Here is a 14337-nt window from a genome sequence, read left to right on the forward strand (position 1 = left end):
AAATTTAAAACTTCAATTTAATCCAAGAAAATAAAAGTGAAAATAATTTTAACTATGAAAAGATTAAAGTCCTCTTTATTTGTTATACAAAATTACTAGTGGTTAATTTTCTTACTTCACTTGCTAATTTATATTGTAAATTACATGAGTTGACGTATAAATAATTATGTATGACTTAATATTAGTTATTCAATCATAAGCAGTAACATCAATTATTAATTCGTTAACTTTACTTGTTAATTTAGTAATATTAATTGTAAATTACTTACAAGCCTTGCAATTTACTAAAATCAATAATTTACAATTGATGTTAGTAAATTAACAAGTAAAGCTAGTAAATTAACAATTAATGTTACTGCTTTTCTGACAAATAGATGTAATTTACAAGTGATATTGGTAAATTAACAAGTGAAATAAGAAAATTAATAACTAATAATTCTACACAACAAATGAAGGGTATTTTGATCTTTTTAGAGTTGAAATTATTTTTACTTTTATCCCTAGATTGAAATGAAATTTTATAATATTTTGAAACCTACTAGTAATTAAACCACATTCCTAATCTTTATTTAAAATTCTCCCAAAAAAGTAATAAATAAATATTCATCATCTACATTGATGATAGTTAAAAGTTTCAAATGTCATGTTTTTAAATTTTTATTGAAATTAAAGTTAAATTTATGTTTAAATCATAAAACTTAGGCCACTAAAAATGTGCCCTTTTTTAAATAGTTTGTGTTAGGCTTGTTTATTCAGCTTGTATTTTGTATCCAACAAGAGTGGCTCATTTAAACTTGGGAATCGACTGTATAACACTCCAAAAGTAGCCCAAAAAAAAAAAAGAAGGAAATGTATGGGCAACAATTAAAACCATATTTTAAATGAGATAATAAAACTTTCAATCCCTAAATTACATCAAGTGAGGATTTGCAAAACATCAAATATATCAAAGCTGGACTTGAATGTTATTTGTTTACTGTCCTTGATTGCTTTCATTGTTAAAGAAAGCATCTCAAGGAAATCTCATAAGCAGAGAATATAGCTCCATTCACCACAAATGCTCTAACAACAGCAGTTCCTGAACCCCACCATACGTGACCTTCTTTCACACTCTTTTTGAGTTCTGAGGCAATCCAAATTAAAATCCCTTTGTATTTGACTGAACGTGGGGTTTGAGCCTGAAGTCTTGTCTTTATAACATCCAAAGGATAGCAGCAAACGCAGGTCGCTGTTCCAGCTAGACCACCTGCCATTAACACTGTGTCAAAGCTTTCTTGGCCACTTTCCTGCAACCTGGGCGAAGCGCTTCTCTCATGTACTCGCAGGTCCAGAAGCAGAACCCATAAGTAGGTGCGTCTCTGAGCACAGATGCCTAACCCTCTATACATACTCTTAGGACCCTCTGTTCTTAATATTGTCTTGGCCACTTGTATGGGACCCTTGTGAGATTGATCTGTCAATTTATTGTTATCTGCGTTTTGAAGCTGAAGGCGAATCTTGACCAGTTCTACTGGAGAAGTAAAAGGCTTTGTAGGGCTCCAATGGTGAATCCTCCTAGAGCAATGCCTTTACATGGAGGAGGCTCATTGGCTGGGACTGATATGTTAAGTGCTCTTGACAAACCAACCACTCATATCTCAAAAGTTCATAAAAAATTTAAAGAGGTTTGGTTAACACTAGTTGAACAATTTGAATTAAATATTTTTTTCTCTCTCCCTTTACATGAATAGAAAATTTGGAAAGTGAAAAAAGATGCAGGTAATGTAAAAGCAAGGAATGTCTATTGGCAAAGATTTTTTGCTCATGTATGTTAGAATACTTGAAAAGAAAAATGTAAAAATATCTACTATGATAAAAACACGTTTGACAAAGACATTGCTTTTACTAGCATATAAAATATTCTCAATGATTAATACCTATAATTTAGAATCAACTTTTTGACTCAACATGATAATAGATCAAAAGCTAAATGATTCTCTCCATAAAAAGCATGGATTAGACTTGATATAGATGGTTCCATCAACAATTAAGGCGTGCGTGCTTTTAGTGGTCTTATCTAAGATTATCAAGATAATTGGATTAAAAACTTTTCTAAATATCTTAATTATCTCTCCAGTACAATAGTTGAGCTTATGAGCATCTTGAAAGGACTTAACATTTTTAGGGTGAAAAGTTTCACAAAGTTAATGTTCATTCTAATTGCACAAAAGCACTTACGCTAATACACAACAAGTTTTTCACAAATCATCCCCTAACCGCAACTACCAATAAAATTAGCGAACTTATTATGAAAGATTGAACGGTTACTTTTAATCATGTCTTTAAGAAAGCTAATAAATATGTGGATTTGCCGGCTCTTCTATTAATAATTTAAATGTTCAAATTTTTGATAATTTACCTTCTAATTATAAAAATCTTCTGTACCTTGATATGAATTAAATTGTCTATCTGCACATTTTTGTTCTATGGCTTTCTATTAAAAAAAAAATGCTCTTGACAACGCTGCGTAGATTTGGAATACAATGGCATTTTGCAGCAAGCAAATAAGCAATGATATTGCTTTGGATGAACTATAGATATTCCCATATGTGATTTTTGTAACACCTTCAAATTTACAAACCGATTTTTCGCAAATTATTAATTCAACAAATTATTTTTTTTCTTTTTTTTTTCATTGAACCCTTATCATACCCTTATCATGGTAGAAAAATTTCTACCATGATACATCCAAGACAATATACCACAGGTCTTAAAATATCTCAAAAAGCAATTAGAACCATGAGGGACAGACATGATCCTCATAACATGTTATTCAAATTAGGTCATGAATCAAAAGGGATAGACATAATCCTCTTGGACATATAAATGCATTTAATAAAAAGGATTAAAGTTTACATGCTCCATAGACAAGATATGTCCTAAGTTGGCACAAGATACATTGTATAATCCAAAATAAGAGGCAACGTAAAAGATGGTGTCTCATACACCATAATTACACCTCTGGTGCTTTCTCGGCCGGATTCGCTCCTGTAAAAATATTAACCAGGGGAATGAGACTTAAAAGTCCCAGTAACCAAAAATTAATATGTAATGATGCATGCGGATGTAACTAATCATGCGATTGCTAAGTGGGTACACAAAACATTTAACCGAATAATATTTCAAACAAACCGAACAAGTATTTAATTGCACGACTGCACCTTATATCCTCCTTTCACCATGCTCGGACGCCAAATCGCCCGGCCAAAGGTGAGTTGGACCAAGCGACACGCCACTTATTGGGTCCAATGAGGGCTTACCACGTGGTAATAATTAACCGAACAGAAATTTCCATTAACACCATACATTAAAATACCCTGACAAGTCATGCATCATTCAAATATCCAAACAGGAATATATCCGAACAATAATATCTCATCATGATAAACAAAGATAAATTTTTAACCCACTTGGCAATAATTTCAAACAAGTATATACAGTATTTATTTTTAATAATTCATAATTTTTTCAAACAACAAAACAACACATAACCATTCACAAATATACTCATCACAACACATTAATAATGGTTACCTTGTGTCTTGAATAACAAGTTCCCCTTCACAACTCCTTTTTCACCACTATCTTTGTCAATATAATCTACATAATTATTTCACAATACTATATATTAATTTTACATTAAAATAAATAACTCTAATTTAACGAATTAGAAAGTCTTAGATCTATAATCCATATTAATACTAATTTAAGATTTATGCCTCATTTAACTTTCCAAATTCTTTTTCTAAAATTCTCGTACCCTAATAAACTATTTTTTTATCCTCAAATCACTTCTAATATCACAATTTCATTCTTCTATATTCTAAAAATTCATCCAAAAATAAATTAAAAATTTTAAAATTATTCTGAAGCCTCAAATCACCTTTCTATAACCTCAAAAATACCTATTCATACTTAAATAAATATTTAATAATCATAGGTTTATCCCTACATCTCAGATTTCACATAAATTCAACCATATAGATCTAGATTTTAACTTAAAAATTCTTAAACATGAGTTTCAACCTCAAGAAAATATTCTATAATATTTATTATATCCCTAAGAGTTTTAACCTATATTTTTAATCCATCATATCATCAGATTAATTATCCTATAGAAAAAAAATTCTAATCAGAATATTTACTCTATCCTATAAAATAATCATATCACTAGAAAGCTAATATTATTTAGAAAATAACTATAAAATTAATTTTATAATTAAATAAATTTTTAAATGCTAATCTAAACAGGAAAGTTAGAACATACCTGAAGAAAAAGAAAATAATCCCCCCTTGCGAGAAAAACGTCGAGCAACGTGAGAGGAAGAGAGAAAAATAATATAAAAATGGGATTGTGGTCCCAAAATTATATTAAAAAAAACTATAGGTTCGAATTTAATTATTCAAACTTTTGGGCCAAAAGTTGCAATTTCCTCTAAATTACATCTTAGCCTCTCATGCTTCCTAATGCACACACCCCCTCCTTTTTATACATGAAGGCACCTCTTCTCTTCCCTCATCTAACCAATGTGGGACTTAGAAACAACAACCTTCCACCCCCCTTTTTTTTTCCTTCTACCTTCTCTTTTTTTTTTAACACACAATAAAAAATTATTTATGTATTATATCTTAACTAAATATTGCTTATGTGATTTTAAATTTAAATTTTTAAATTTATAATTAAATACCTAACCATAATATCATTTCTAAATAACCTCAAATAATATAAATTCCTATTATTATCATTTTTTTCCTCAAAACCTAAATTCCACAATTTCTTTATTATATAAAAATCAGGATGTTACAATTTTCTTAATTTTACTGGACTAATTTGTTAGAAATAAAATTCAAAAACCACATGTAAATATTAAAAATATGTTACTATTATTTAATTAAGTCAAGATAAAATAATATATTTAAATTAAATTTTCTTGGCATATAGGGGTGTAGTGATTGTGAATTTAATCTAAAGATCACCAAATCATTAAAGTAATATTTATAATTTATTGAGTCATGAAATCATAAATCTCACATATTTAGTGTGTGTTTGATTTTTAGTTATTAAAAATTTATTCGCTAAAATTTTATTTGGTGAAAGTTAATTTGGCAAAAACTAATTATTATAATCTTGATATTTGAATACATTTTTTAAAAAAATTAATTTGGTAAATTAAAATTTATTTAAATTAATAATAATTTACATTTTAAAATGTGCTTTTAAATATGTAATGACAAAAATGACATTAACTTATAAAAATTTATAATTTTTGTTATACACATATAATATATTAAATATGTCTCAAAAATGTGAAAAAATTTGAAATCATATAAAATTTAATATATTAAATAATAAGAATAAAAAATATAAAGTTTGATATGTTAAAAATATTATATGATAAATAGTTTAACATACATTAATATTTAAAATTAACGTGATTCAAAAAATATATATGATACATTTTTTTATTTAAAAAAATTTAACTAACTAGACAAATCTTTGTTAGTTGATAAAAATGTTAAATAATATAAAATTTAATATATTAAATAATAAAAGTATAAAACATAAAATTTGAGTTATTGGACAAAAAATTATAAATAGTTGAATATATATTAATGCTAAAAAATAACATGATTAATTATTCAGTATATAATGCTAACAACTTGATCTTTAATTATTATTATTATTTAAATAATCATTATATTTTTAATGAATTAAAAATATTTTTTAACTAAAAAATAATAGATTATACTTGAAATATCATGGTTAAATTATACCTCACCTTTTAAATTTACTTTTTTAAAAATTCTATCATCTTATATTTATTAAATTCACTTTCAGTAACATTTTCAAAGTACTTTTAAAAAAAGTACTTTCATTTTTTTTATTTTTTTTAAATAATATTTTATATTTTAAAAGTTAAAAAATATTTTTCAAATATTAAAAGTGAGTTACGCAAACATAACCTTGGATTTATAAATAAATGTTTGGCTGGTTGATTGGAAACCTTCGCTATTCCTTTATGGGAAATGTTTAGAAATTTTCTCCGGCAATAATCAAGAAAACACACTGCTCCTGAAATTTAGGTATTGAGTCAAAATGAAAGGATTCATTACGCTTCCATGCAAGTTGTATCTCTCTTCTTGAGTTTGACTATTGGGTTTATAAGTTGCCCAGTTTTATCAAATCTTATCATAATTAGGATCAAAAGGAGAAGGAAAATAATGGAAAGATGAGGACCTGAAAAGTGAGAGAGGCCAAGGAGCCGCCGTGCCTCTGTACAGAGTCCTTCCTTGGCCATCACATGCCTGAGAATGCTGAAAGCAGAACCAGTACTGATGGAGCTTTGTTGTCGGATGCGGAGGGTGTCGAGAGGGTAGCCGGAGATTATTCCGGCAACGCCCCCAAAGCCCCCGGCGACAAACTCTCTACCCCAACTGCTTGGGAGAAATTCAGGCCAGAAATCCATTAACTTGGCGGACTGATTTTGTTGTGTTGCTTGTGTGACGATCACATCGCTCCAGATTGTGTGGTTGAATATGCGGAACTAACAGGACTTACTGATTTCAACTCAAATAATTGATCCCCTTCTCAAAACTATCAAAATGGTTGTATCCTAGTCCCAGATCTTTGAGTAATTGGCCGAGCCAATGCCTCCGACGGCTATGTTTGTTGGGGATGTCTCAAGAGATCAAGAGCGAGAAAGATGGCAAAATACGAACGTTTAGTTTCATGATCAGTAGTGTGAATGGGACTGGATCGAGTAATCGACCCAGTAATTGGTTCGCTGGATTGAGCATCTGATCTTCTTCCAAGATTCATGACCACGCATGCTCTCAGCCTAGTGGTTACCAACTTGAAGGGAAATTTTCTAAGAGTGCCCCATTGAAATTAGTATCGATGCTCATGCTGACGCAGCTCATTGGAGAAGACAGCGAGAAGCTCAACTCTGAGTGGGGAAACGGATTATTTCATGCTCACCAGTCGCCCGCCGACAAAACGGTCATTATCGTTCTTCCTTCTCATCCTGTGAACTAAAATGAGCAGTTCTCTTTTGTTCAGACTGATCCGGTCACGGCTTGGGGTGATAGTTCTACGTGGCTAAATGAGCAAATTCGCCTGAAATTTAGTGCCATAAATCCTGTACATTTTTTTATTATACAAATTATTTTTTAATTTTTTTTAAAATAGTATAATCCAGCTTTTATTGTTAACAAAAGTAAATTTTAATTATTAATTAATTTAAAAATAACATAAAGAACCTAAAAATATTATTAAAAAAGACAAAATAGACAATAAAAGATTCAAAAATTATAAACAATGACTTAAAAAATTAAAAAAAATGACAAAAATATTTTAAGTCATTTCCTATAATTTTTAAGTCCTTTTTTGTCATTTTACAGTTAACTAATAATTGCAGTTAACTTTTGTTATGTCAAGGGCCATATTACATCATTTTCAAAAATTAAAAGAATAATTTACATAATTAACAAATTCAAAATTTATGGTGCTATTGAATTTAAAGTTTAGGGGGTAATTTATTCATTTATCCTTTTATATATTGATAGGATATATTACTTACAAAATTTTATTATGCTAAAATTTGTGATCTATCAAAAAAAGAAAATTGAGACTTGGAAAAAGTGTTGTTTTGTTGATACTAAAATATATATTTTAATAATAACTAATGATTTCGTAACAGTTTGTATTGCTTAATCTAAAAAATAGATCTCAATATATGGTAACATGTACTATCACATATCTTTTTTTAAAAAAATAATACTATTAAATCATGTATTAGTGCAAGATTAAAGTTAAATTGTTGTTTTAAAAGTTAACGTCAGCTTAATTCCGTCTATAATTAATTTTCTTGTGATCATATAGTAGTGTATTTAGTAAAAAATATGAGAAAACCTGAAATCCAATGCAATTTTTCATGTTTATTTTTATTTAGTTATTTAATTATTTTACTTTTTTTTGGCCAAAGATTTAATTATATTTATTTGACTTAACTTTTTCAAATAATCCATAAAAAATGAGATCACTTCTCTCTATGAACTGGAAGCTAGGGGCTTTGTAGCATTTGATTTCAGCGCTTATCTGGGTGCTAAGTGTAAAGGTGCTCATCTTATTTATTTCCAAAGAAAAATAGTGTGTTAAATTGGCGAGTGAATCTAATGGCAGAATCATCGAGGGCAGCAAGAAATAAAGAGTAAAAACACATCGTTGAGAAAAACTATAAAACATCAATATTTTAAATTATCTCAAGTATTTGTATCAGTATTATATCCGATATTCATTGATATTTTTTTGATACATGTTCATAAAATATTAAAATATTTTTTTAATTTTAAAAAATTTTAATTTTTAATATATATTCAATATTTTTAAATTATGAGTTGATATTTTAAAGTCAATACTTTGAAGATATTTTTTATTAAATATTATTAAATACTTAAATAGATTAGGTGTGTCATGTCATTTGTTATTTATTTTTAAAGTTAAAGATTAATTTTTTTTAAAATAAGTTTTAGACATAATAAAAGAATAAAAATTATATTTTTTATTATAAAAATGTAGAAATATAATTTTTTTTGTATATAAATACTTAGTATGGAACTATTAATATAGACTAGATGGTAAGTAATTAGATAGACATACAATATAAGTATAATTAATAATTATATTTTGTTTAATATTACTATAAAGAATTATATATATATATATATATATGCTAGGCTAGATTTTTTCTAAATTAAAACTATATTTTTAATTTTTTATAATTTTTATAAATATATTTGCACGTATCAAAAATGTATTGTATCTTGTATTTTTAAAAATGAAAATATTAATGTTTTGGATATGTATCATAATCGATATACACATCAGTACTTGTGTAAAATAGTTGAAAATAGAATCAACCAGAAATTACCACCGTGGAAAGACGGAGAATCAGCAGCCACATAACTCAAAGTTACTCTTGGAATTTCGACACTCCACATATTCACTCTTGACGTCTCTTTCTAAGAATCATAAAATCATGTATTCTCTTTTTCTTTCTTTTAGTGTTCCTCGTCATGTCTTCTTCAAGCTTATGGATTTATGTATGTTCCTTTCGCGCATTCCCGCTGTCCTAGAAGGCCTTCCTATAGTTTAAACTTGATGAGAAGAGAGGCAAAAACAGAAACTTCATGGACGTCAGAGAAAAGAAGATTAAAATTTTTTTCATCTTTATTTGCTTGATAAAAAGATTGATATATTTGGCAATTACATCATCAAGTAATGAATGTCAAAGCCAAACTTCAATGTTTATCAGATTCAGAACACCACACCTATTGTTGACCCCACAATCACTTCCTTTCTTTCCAATTTCTGGGGTCTATAAGAACAATTCATTCATTATCCTCATCAGATAGTTTCTTCCACTTGAATACTACTTCCATTGTTAAACAAACACCTCAGAGCAATCTCATAAGCAGAGAATATAGCCCCATTCACCACAAAAGCTCTAGCCACAGCAGTTCCCAAACCTCGCCATAACACTGCGTATCCTTCTTCTTTCACACTCTTTCTGAGACAATCAAAGATGCCTCTGTACTTCACAGAAGATGGGGTTTGAGATTGAAGCCTCGTCTTTATAACATCCAAAGGATAGCAGCAGACCCAGCTCGCCACTCCAGCCAGACCCCCTGCAATTAGCATGGTGTTCAAGGTTTCTTGGCCACTTTTTCTGCAACCAGGGTGAAGCTGTTCTCTCATGTACTCGTAGGTCCAGAAGTAGAAACTGTGAGAAGGTGCGTCTCTGAGCACGGTGACGCTGAGGCCTCTGTAAATTCCCTTGAGACCTTCTTTCTTCCAGATGGTCTTGGCTACTTGTGAGGGACCCTTGTGAGATTCCGTGAGTTTGCCTGTGTTTTGGAGCTGAAGCCGAATTTTGACCAGTTCTACTGGGGAAAGGAGGAGGCTTTGGACGGCGCCGGTAGTGAATCCTCCCAGAGCGACGCCCTTGTACGACGGTGGGTCGGTGGCTGAGACTGATGAGTCACATGCTTTAGAGAAAATTGCGTAGATTTGAAATACCATGGCATTCTGCAGCCACAACAGCCAGAAACAGTCAACATATAGAAGAAAGGTACATTTCAAAACTAAGATAAAATTTTTGGTCCAAAAGGCTAATTTTAAAAAGTTAAAAGCTATTATCTGGATTGTGGATAATAAAACTTGTGGTCTTTCAAGTTTGTTCCAGTCATTGATTTGATTTTTAAATTTTAATCCTTATAAATCAAATCTTTAAAGTTTCAAAAGCGTACACAATTATTCAATTAGTCTTTTCGGTTTGAAGAAAAAAATAATATTATAACAATTAATTGTATATGATTATGAAATTTTAAGGACTTAATTTGTAAAGATTACTCATTTTGATCTTATTTATAAGTTATTTTTAACATTTTTCATCAAAACTAAGAAAAACTTTAAATTTTATTAACTCTATCTTAAAATTTAACAAGTTTTTATTTTTACCTCTAATAAATATTCTCAAATTTTATAACTAATATTTTTATTTAAAGCAGTTAATAAGGACAAAAATATAAAGAGAAGCATTGAGAATTAACAGATGTTTTATAAATAAAATTAATTTTTTTTCTCCTTTTTTTATCCTATAAATAACACCAGAAGAGTAAACTTTAAGAATTAGATTAGTAATTAAAACAAACTTGAACGATAAAAAGCGTTTGAGATTCATGGTAGACCAAGAAAACATATGCCACAAAGTCATAAAGATCGTTGGTTATATAGACATGTGGGTATGGGCTAATCTTAAGGCACGCCACCTGCCTTAAAAGGTCAAGCAAGATAGCCCCATCTCTTGCCCCCTATGCTTCATGTTCAAAAAAACACAAACACAACACACTGGCCCTCAATAATCCACACGTGGATGGCTAAAAAAAATGGTGTCAAGTATATCCCTGATTTGACTCTAAAATTTAAGAAGAGACTTCCATTCAGAAACGATTCTCACGTCCCAGTATTGGATGACATCAAAATTACAAATTTCATTGCTATCTTGTACGTAATAATAATAATAATAGTATCATTGTTTTAGCCAAGTTTGATTCCTTTCCTGCCTAAGTTATTTGAGAAGACGTACCCCATCCTAAAACATAGCGTAGTAAACAAAACTAATCCAATCTAATCTAAGTGATTTATTAATGCTCGTGAATTAAAAAAAGGGTATGAATCAGGGAGGCCCTATCCTGATGATTCGTCAGCAACTCGCAAAAGATGAAGATTCATTGATTTCATCATGAAAAACAAAAACTGGGAAAGCTGCTTTTAAAAGGAATCAATCAGTACCGAAAAACAAAATCCCTAGTTAATTCCAGGAGTTCTGGCACGTTGGCCCACTGATATTTGCTTTAACACCAGATCAACTACCAATTTCTTTCGAATGAATCTAGCAGAAACTAGGCTTAAAACCAGATCAAACCCCGAAATCGTATGTGAAATTCGTAGGTTCTGGATGATCAGTCATCTGAAATATCATTCATATGGACACACGTGATGATAAGGTTCTGGACTTGTGGTCCCCCACCACAGAATTTTAGTGTCCCGCATGTGATTTTCTCAACTTCACAGAAGCCAACTAATTTCTTAGTTGAATATGTATCGAAGAATTAGGAATTAAAACAATGGAGGGAAGAGATGAGAGAAGATTGACCTGAAAAGTGACAGAGGCTAACGGAGCGGTCATGCCTCTGTACAAAGCAGATGGTCCTTCTCTAGCCACCACATGTCTGAGAATGCTGAAAGCAGAGCCTTTGTTGGAGCTCTGTTGACGGATACGAAGGGTGTCGAGAGGGTAGCCAGAGACTATTCCGGCGATGCCTCCAAAGCCTCCGGCGACGAACTCTCTGCCCCAGCTGCTCGCAAGAAATTCTGGCCAGAAATCCATTATCTCCTCTCTTTCATTCCTCAAACTACCCCAACCCACTTATCGTGCGAGCACAGAAGTCCCCAAAAGTTAAAACTCTTTTTGCCTGTTGCTTGCACGGATCAAATAGCTTTTTACTAACGGACTTGTTGATGTTCTTTCTGGGTTCTTCTTCTCTGCTCTGCAAATCTTGAAAGGAAAACAAGCAAAAGGAGCAATTTTTCTCCCGCTTTCTTGGGATCCACTCAAATCGTTTATTTTGTTCTTGAAACCATCAAAAATTAAAAGCCTCTAGTATTGTGGCCTTTGTTCCAGATCCAGATAGTCAGATACTTACACGAACCCCTTTTTTCCCGAGACAGAGAGAGAGAGAGAAGAGAACAAAGAAGAGAACCGCAACCTTGGTTTCTCGATGATAGGCCGAATCAGGGGCCACCGTTGGCTTATATTTTTGTTGGGAGTGCGAGGAAGGAGAAAAAGGGGGAAATGCCGACCTCTACATTCATGAGGAGCAATGCGAGGGCGACACGTGGAGCAATAATTGAGTTACTGGTTTCGGCTTGTGATTCACGGCCTTATGGATGGGTGCGTTGCTGCGTTCAGCCTAGTGGGTATCAAGTTGAGTAATTAAAAACAAAAGCGTAAAGCAGGCGAGAAGGTGATTGGGAATTCATTTGTGGATGGTGAAGGAGGAAGACGAGAAGCTCTTGCTCAGGTCTCGGGGTTGGGAAAGAAGACTGATGAGAGGTGTGGCTTTTGTTTGGGGAAGGCCGCAAATTGCAGTTTTGTTTAGCAAAGTGTGACATCACCTCCATCCGTTTCCTGCACTGCCAGCCAACGTTTCTGTTTGATTCTCACTTCTATAAAAAAAAAAAAAAATGAATGAATGAATGAATTGAATCTTTGAGATATTTATAAAATTATTTATATAGATCACCATTAATAAAAATTTTGTATCAGCAATGAAATTTAATATCATAATTTTATAGGTTATAAATTAAATCTTAGCCAACACCAGCCTTTATTGGTCTCCCTTCCGCATTCCCTACATTTTATTTACACCCATAGTATAACAAAAATCATCTTATCAATAATAGTAATAGTAGTAACAGTTATAAATTTTAATATTTTATGCTATAATTTTAACTTAATATCTAAAATTTAAGTTTGCTAATTCAAAACTTTAAGTTGAAGCCATTTAATTCGTTAATCCTCATATTTTCACAAAATATCTAGTCTTTTAAAAATTAAGGTACTATTGGGTTAACAAAATGAAATGGAATTAAAATGATTGAAAAAATTAAAATAAAAATGGACTAAATCAGCATTTGCCTCATTATAAATATGATAAAACTCATTAATATATATTACAAATATAAAAGTCATCACATCCTTCAAAAATATTATGAATCATGATTCTTATTCCCTTAAGCTAGATTACTCTTCTCTTTTATGAATGTGTTCATCCATTTCTTTTGTTCATCTTAGTTTTTACCATTATTTTGTGGATTAAATTGCATTTTTGCTCTTGTACTTTTTTTTCAAAGAGCGATAGACATGCTGTACTAGTAAGTGGGGCATTTTTTCCTTAGAACATTTTTTAGATGATCAAAAATCTTCCTTTGTTCTTTATTTCATTTCATTCAATTTCTTTCCAATAATCAAGTGAAACCTAAAGTGTAACTGATTTATAAAATGTAAAGACTAACAGATGTAAAGGTTAGAAACTTGAGTTTTGAGTTACATTGAATTAAATTTTATGGATTTATATTTTATATTTATATTTTTATTTATAAAATATTTGATTTATAAAATGTTAAGAATGAATTAATGTTTTTAATCCGGAGATGCTTATGACAAATAAAAACATATTACCTAACGCTATTAATTTGATTAGTTCCTCCTTAAGAGTTTTAACTATACTGAATCAACAGTGTATTTGAAAAAGTAAAAGGTCGTAGGAATATTAGCTATTAACTTGATGTAAGGTATACGTTTAAGTATTAAATTGGGAGCATTTGCAAGTAAAAAATTAATTTATGACACATTTGCAATTAAAGAATTGGGAGCATTTTCATTCATATTTACTTAATAAAATCACTATTATTTAAAATCACCTTTGTTCTCTACCCCAAAAAAAAAAATCACCTTTGTTCACCTCCAATCCAAACGGACAACTTGGCTGGCCGAAGGAACGTGATATTAACATTTAAAAGTGAGGGATCACATTGCAGGACTGATTACTCAAAACAAAAAATCTTGTGGGTCTTTATTGATGTCATGTTTGGACCAGCACAGGAAAAACAAGTATTATCTTCAAGGCTTCACGTTCCGCCACCTTTGTAGTTTACCAGTTCTTCACGTAATC

At 30.6% G+C, this 14337-nt stretch overlaps 2 protein-coding genes and 1 pseudogene across 4 annotated transcripts; all 3 read right to left on the reverse strand.

Moving 5' to 3' along the window:
- Nucleotides 1–960: 960 nt before the first annotated feature.
- On the reverse strand, nt 961–2586 carry LOC129289844 (mitochondrial arginine transporter BAC2-like; annotated as a pseudogene).
- A 243-nt stretch (nt 2587–2829) lies between these two features.
- Nucleotides 2830–7103, reverse strand: LOC129291813 (mitochondrial arginine transporter BAC2-like). 3 transcript variants are annotated; one of them, XR_008588771.1, is made up of 3 exons: nt 4307–4762; nt 3574–3639; nt 2830–3027 (listed from the first exon to the last, which is right to left on the reverse strand). XR_008588771.1 is itself a non-coding variant. In XM_054929339.1 (3 exons), exons 1-3 carry the CDS (start codon nt 6504–6506, stop codon nt 2993–2995), a joined length of 330 nt encoding a protein of 109 aa, XP_054785314.1. In that variant the 5' UTR covers nt 6507–7103; the 3' UTR covers nt 2830–2992. The 3 variants fall into 3 exon arrangements, 2 of the variants coding, with proteins under 2 accessions (XP_054785314.1, XP_054785315.1); XM_054929339.1 differs by lacking the exon at nt 4307–4762 and adding an exon at nt 6278–7103; XM_054929340.1 differs by lacking the exons at nt 3574–3639; nt 4307–4762 and adding an exon at nt 6278–7103.
- A 2137-nt stretch (nt 7104–9240) lies between these two features.
- On the reverse strand, nt 9241–12759 carry LOC129291845 (mitochondrial arginine transporter BAC2-like). Its single transcript, XM_054929396.1, has 2 exons — nt 11757–12759; nt 9241–10126 (listed from the first exon to the last, which is right to left on the reverse strand). The coding sequence occupies exons 1-2, from the start codon at nt 11988–11990 to the stop codon at nt 9446–9448; spliced, it is 915 nt and encodes a 304-aa protein (XP_054785371.1). The 5' UTR covers nt 11991–12759; the 3' UTR covers nt 9241–9445.
- Nucleotides 12760–14337: the final 1578 nt, after the last annotated feature.

This window comes from Prosopis cineraria, unplaced genomic scaffold, assembly GCF_029017545.1.
Source record: "Prosopis cineraria cultivar Desert tree isolate PC_DT_omini unplaced genomic scaffold, ASM2901754v1 PC13, whole genome shotgun sequence".
Taxonomy (NCBI): Eukaryota; Viridiplantae; Streptophyta; class Magnoliopsida; order Fabales; family Fabaceae; genus Prosopis; species Prosopis cineraria.

What these genes read in the sequence shown, in the direction of transcription:
- LOC129291813 (XM_054929339.1), bottom strand. Translation starts at nt 6,506, where the DNA reads ATGGATTTCTGGCCTGAATTTCTCCCAAGCAGTTGGGGTAGAGAGTTT. An exon ending in TGGCCTCTCTCACTTTTCAG is followed by an intron (nt 3,640 to 6,277) that starts GTCCTCATCTTT and finishes ATAATTATGTAG; the next exon opens with ATTATATTGACAAAGATAGT. An exon ending in CTTGTTATTCAAGACACAAG is followed by an intron (nt 3,028 to 3,573) that starts GTAACCATTATT and finishes ATATTTTTACAG; the next exon opens with GAGCGAATCCGGCCGAGAAA.
- LOC129291845 (XM_054929396.1), bottom strand. Translation starts at nt 11,990, where the DNA reads ATGGATTTCTGGCCAGAATTTCTTGCGAGCAGCTGGGGCAGAGAGTTC. An exon ending in TAGCCTCTGTCACTTTTCAG is followed by an intron (nt 10,127 to 11,756) that starts GTCAATCTTCTC and finishes TTGTGGCTGCAG; the next exon opens with AATGCCATGGTATTTCAAAT.